Source organism: Camellia sinensis, chromosome 2 (genome assembly GCF_055761805.1).
Source record: "Camellia sinensis isolate YWXY chromosome 2, ASM5576180v1, whole genome shotgun sequence".
Classification (NCBI taxonomy): Eukaryota; Viridiplantae; Streptophyta; class Magnoliopsida; order Ericales; family Theaceae; genus Camellia; species Camellia sinensis.
The window spans coordinates 114,680,476-114,685,753 of NC_138962.1; the positions used below are offsets into that span (position 1 = coordinate 114,680,476).

General features: G+C 44.0%; 1 protein-coding gene across 1 annotated transcript; it reads right to left on the bottom strand.

Moving 5' to 3' along the window:
- Nucleotides 1–2,749: 2,749 nt before the first annotated feature.
- On the bottom strand, nucleotides 2,750–4,840 carry LOC114323223 (uncharacterized). The gene is made up of 4 exons (XM_028270773.2): nucleotides 4,697–4,840; nucleotides 4,411–4,617; nucleotides 3,892–4,323; nucleotides 2,750–3,799 (listed from the first exon to the last, which is right to left on the bottom strand). Exons 1-4 carry the CDS (start codon nucleotides 4,838–4,840, stop codon nucleotides 2,882–2,884), a joined length of 1,701 nt encoding a protein of 566 aa, XP_028126574.2. The 3' UTR covers nucleotides 2,750–2,881.
- Nucleotides 4,841–5,278: the final 438 nt, after the last annotated feature.

Below are 5,278 nucleotides of genomic sequence, written 5' to 3' on the forward strand. Positions count from 1 at the left end.
CCCTTATTCATTACCGGAGTCATCATTTTTACTGGACTTTCAAGAATTGGAAGGTGACTCTTTCTTCTTTCCCGATGGAGATTGAAATTCGTTGTAATTTCATCCCTATTTCAGCAGCCCCAGTTAAGGGAACCTTTTCTCCGAGTTGCCTGATCTATGTTATGTGTTTTAAGTATTCACATAATTGAACATACATTAATCCATTCATTAATCTAGAACATTCATTAACAAATTACAATTCAATAAAGAAAGTCATGAACTCATAAATGTGTACTTATAAATGTAGTTATTTCATAAACTTCAGGTTCATAACAAAAATACTTGAAATACATCCGTACGTTAGACCAACAACAACATTGTCTTACACTCCAGTAACAAACATATGAAAGATAACAGTGTTTGATTTCTTATTCCTCATCTGACATGTAGTAGTCAGAGAGATATTTTTCATTGTTTAAGACATTATTTCGCTCAACCATTGTCAAATCTCTGTTGCTTGCTTCTGCCATTTCAGTGGCTAGCTGAAGCATGAAATGTCAACATCTCCGCATCAACATCCTGTTGTTCTCCTTCTTAATTCTGCTAACTGCTTTTTCATAGTCACTCACATTTCGTCTAGCCATGGTCAATGAACGACGATGAGGTACCGGTGCCCCAAAGTTACGTAGATCATTATACAATCCTTCTTGCTCCGTTACCCTGAACGCCCATTCTGCTCGGATACCAGCATAATAATCCTTCGGACTCGAGTACTTTTCGCTCTTGTAGTCATACATAAATGGAAGTAGCAGCCACACTTTCGGATTTATTTGCCGGCGTGAACTTCCTGCACCTCTTGAAGACATTGTTAATAAAATTAAAAAAAATAATAATAATAGTAATTGTATATATATTACTATTGTTATGACTTCAACAAACATCATACTGGGGTATTTATAGACATCATAGTGGTGCTAGGGCACTATGGAATAAGTGATACACGTGATATTATTTGATGTTATTCATTTCATGTAATTTTGATTACCCGTGACTTTGTGTACCTGTGATGTAGTCACGGACGTGGTTGTAAGATAAAATCATAATTGTAGGCCATAGAATCACAATGCAATCCCTTCATATTCGAGCAGTGCGTTGTCAAATAAAACAAAATGCAGTGAGTTGTCACATCGCGACATGAAACTATTTTGTCATGCTTACTTTTGTAATACAATAAGTAGTCACTTGGAATTGATGATTTCAGTACGTATAGGTGTTTTCGAGAAATTATAAATGAAATCGAAAAATGAAATTTTTTTTCTATTAAAGTAATATTGTTCATAAACTATCATTGTTTTTCTCACCAACATAATAAAATGGTCACCTGGTAGGTAAACACGATTGGAACTTTGGTGCCTATATTTTATCTTATTTTCAGTTAATGAACTTCACAGTCATCCGATTTTTATTGTCATTACACAACCGTCCATCATATTTTTTTACCAACATAATACCATTTTCTGCTTCTTTTCACAGTCGTAATAATGTGACTTAAATGAATTCTGAAATGTGCGGAAAAAACAAAGCATGTAAGTTGCACTGCAGAAGTCACATGCATCGCGTAATGTCAAGAAAAAAGTCACAACATATACAAGCATGGCAAAGTAAGAAAGTCACATGCATTACTGCATCACTGCATAAAGTGACATGCAGCATTGCATCACTGCACAAAGTCACATGCAGTGATGCAGTGATGCACAAAGTCACACGCATCACTGTATCACTGCACAAAGTCAGATGCATCCCTGCGTCGCTGCACAAAGTCACATACCTCCTACCTACTGTGCCCATTGGAATTATGCACAAAGTCACAGGCATCATTGCATCTGCGGCACAATAGCCGATGCTACAGGCCGTTGATTCGTTCATGACTACACAAAGTCGAGTCCTGACAGCCGAATGCACTGGATAAGGTCAGTGGCATGCATGTGATCGAATAGGAAATTGCACACATACAGCTACCATGTGTATATATGGTATAAATATCGTAGCATACCACAACAAAAGTTTTACAGCTATTTCTAGCGATATCATCATGACATATACGGTGGTTGATCTATATTCAGCAATGGGTCGCTATTAGGTTGCAGATGGAGATGAATTTCAATACCCATTAAATCCAAATTTGCGTTACTCACGTGCCACCGTCAATACCATGAGAGCTGAGTGGGAATTTCGCAAAACTCGAGCAAACGTTCTCGTTGAGCTATGCCGTGAAGTTAATCTTAAATTTCCTCGCCGGTTAGCCATGCGTATGCCAACTGACACTCCACAGTTGTTGCAAAGGGCATTGCATCATATCCGCGACGAGGTTAATCGCATGACCCAACGTTTGCAAAGGTCCGGACTAATGAAGACCGCAAATGAGCGTGCCGAAGATGGGTTAATGGATGATGCACACCAGTACTACGCCTGGAGCATGGATGTTATGTATGAATCTGATATTGAGATGTCAGATGATGATGATAATGAATGAAATTGTTTGGATGAACGCCCAGGGCATTTCTGTAATGCATGCAATTTGTAATGCTTATCCATGACTTATCAATGAAGCGAGATATTTCAATTATTTTTAGCCTTGAACAAACATATTTTTTATAGCTTCTTTACACGTTTTGTTCAAACCAAACGCGTTTGTAATTTATGTTCTCCTAAATTACGGATAATGAAAGAGGGGTAGAGATGTGAAACAGATTTGTGTGATTCATCAATATAAATAAGAATAAAAAATTGTGAAATTATAATTGCGAATAAATAAGTATGACACTTACATCAGCTGTACAAGTTTGACACATACAAACAAAAAAAAGAAAAAAAAAAACCTATATAGTCCATATCACAACCGCTAATGCCCTAATCTGCCCCCAGTCCCACAACCCCGACCGTGGATCTCCCTCTTCGGTCTCCTACGGTAGACTCTCTGAATATCTGGCACTCTCTCCCCTGCATGTGGCCCTCCACTGACTGCTTGTGGAGCCTGTGAGTGTGAGTGTGACCCCCCCTCTCCTGCATCTGATGCCCCTGATCCTGCCTGTGCCTGTAGATCAGATACTGCTGTGAGCTGTGAAACTCCCACTCCCTCGTCTGGTGCAACTGTATCACGATCTGTAGCTGGACCCCAACCTCTGCCTCTGCCCGCACCCCGACCTCGGCCGCGACGTCCCCCACGACCATAACCTCTTCCTCGCGCTCTGGGGGGGGGCTCAATAGGGGCCTCATCATCAATGTGGGAGATGTCAGTGAGAACTGCATCATGTGTACTCCTGGGCGCGGTCGAAGTAGTCCCCATAAAAGCAGGTGGTAACTGGGTGGGTGGGGTAGCAACATCATGCATGAACCGGGGCGCAGTCGAAGTACTCCCCAGAAAAGTAGGCTGTAACTGGGTGGGTGGGGTAATAACATCATGCATGAAGCGGGGCGGTGACCAATCAGGGTCAGGGTCAGTATGCTGGGTAAGATGTACGTGTGGGGAATATGGAGAAATGTATGGGGTATCATGTGGTGGGGTGACTGAAGTCGAAGGACCTGCTGTGGCTGGCGCTGAACTGGGAGGCACTGACGTGGACGGGACTGATGTGTCTGGAGCAGCTGCTGCACTGTGTACACCGTAGTCCCCAAAATGCAGACGATCTACCCGATGGGCATGCTGGATCCCCTCGTACAATAACTCTCTGATCTCTACAAGGGCCTGCAGACCAAGCTGTCCATCACGTCTGAAAATGGCGTCGTCAGCCAAGTGATATGACCTCCCAGCTCGAACCACCTGGAAAAAAAATCAGATATATTAGGCTATTGTTGACTGAAAATAATCAATTATGATATTAACAATTATCGGAGATATAGTACGATACTCACCAATGCCTCGAGAGAAGGCCCAACTCCCTGATATCCGGCCTCGGACAGGTGGCTCGGATTACCGACAAGTAGGTGTGTATGTCGCCGATACCACAACATGTAAGGGTCGGGAGAGGGGAGGACCCCATCGCTCCAGTCAGCCTGTACAATAGTGTCGCGACGGGCATCCCACAACTGTATGTATCGCATATGATGCTGACTCCAGTCAGTGTTGGCTCGGCCACGTCTATCCGTCGCATGCAATCGCCACTCGGTGTCACACCGATCCGGCACGGCCTGGACCCGACCAAACTGTCGGAGGACACGATCAGGGAGATGCCACTCAACCACGTCAAAACAAATGAGTGGTACTCTCGCCATCCATATATCCTCACCTAGGCGGCAGTAGTCTGGGAGCGTCTGGAGGACATCAGCATAAGGCTGCCAGATAAACTACAATAACGACAAGTCTATTAAAAATCGCTCATAAACATATACAGTTCATATGACAATTAAAATTTAGGTATTTAAATTTGATACCTCGCCGTCTATCATCCGGTCAAGCTGGTCTCTATACACGACCACTACGTGGGTCGATACGACCTCGTGGCTCATGTCAACCCTCCACCGGCTACCTCGAGGTCCGGCCGGCATCTGCATGTCTCCCTGCGCAATGGGAACCTCACCAGGAGCAACTAGTTGCCGCCTAGACGGGGCAATGCGAATCAATCTCTCCCACGCCCAAATCTGCAATAGTTTGAACGCAATTACAATAGTGATATATGCCATACAATATGAATTGACATGTAATAAAATTCTTACTAACCTGTAGCAAGACAAGGGGTCCTCCGATCTGAGTCACACCCACCTGAGTGGCTCGACATAACATCCTATACAAGCACACCAAAGCCGCGGCGCCCCAGCTGTACTGCCCGATGACGTCAATGTCTCTCAACAGTGGCAAATACATTAGCTTGAGCAGGTTCTGTGACTTATCAGGGAGAAGTACCCCCCCAATAAGCCACAGAATATATGCTCGCGCATGCTGCTGTACTAACTCATCTGCAGCATGATCTGGAAAATCGCCCTGAAAATGCTCCGACAGCCACCTTACCCTCACTCTACCTGCCTGTAAGTCTGCAGGTGTAGGTGCTACTCCCAATAGCTCAGCACATAGCGCTATCCACTGCTCCGTCGTCAATGATGGGTCAAGTCCAGTAACTGCTCGCCCATCAATCTGTAGACCGTATAGGACAGATACGTCCTGCAATGTGACGATGGCCTCACCGGTCGGGAAATGAAATGTATGAGTCTCTGTACGCCATCTCTCGACGAGAGCAGTAATGAGTGGGTGGTCCAGTCTGATATGGCCTATACGATATACACCATAGAATCCCGCGCGTAGTAG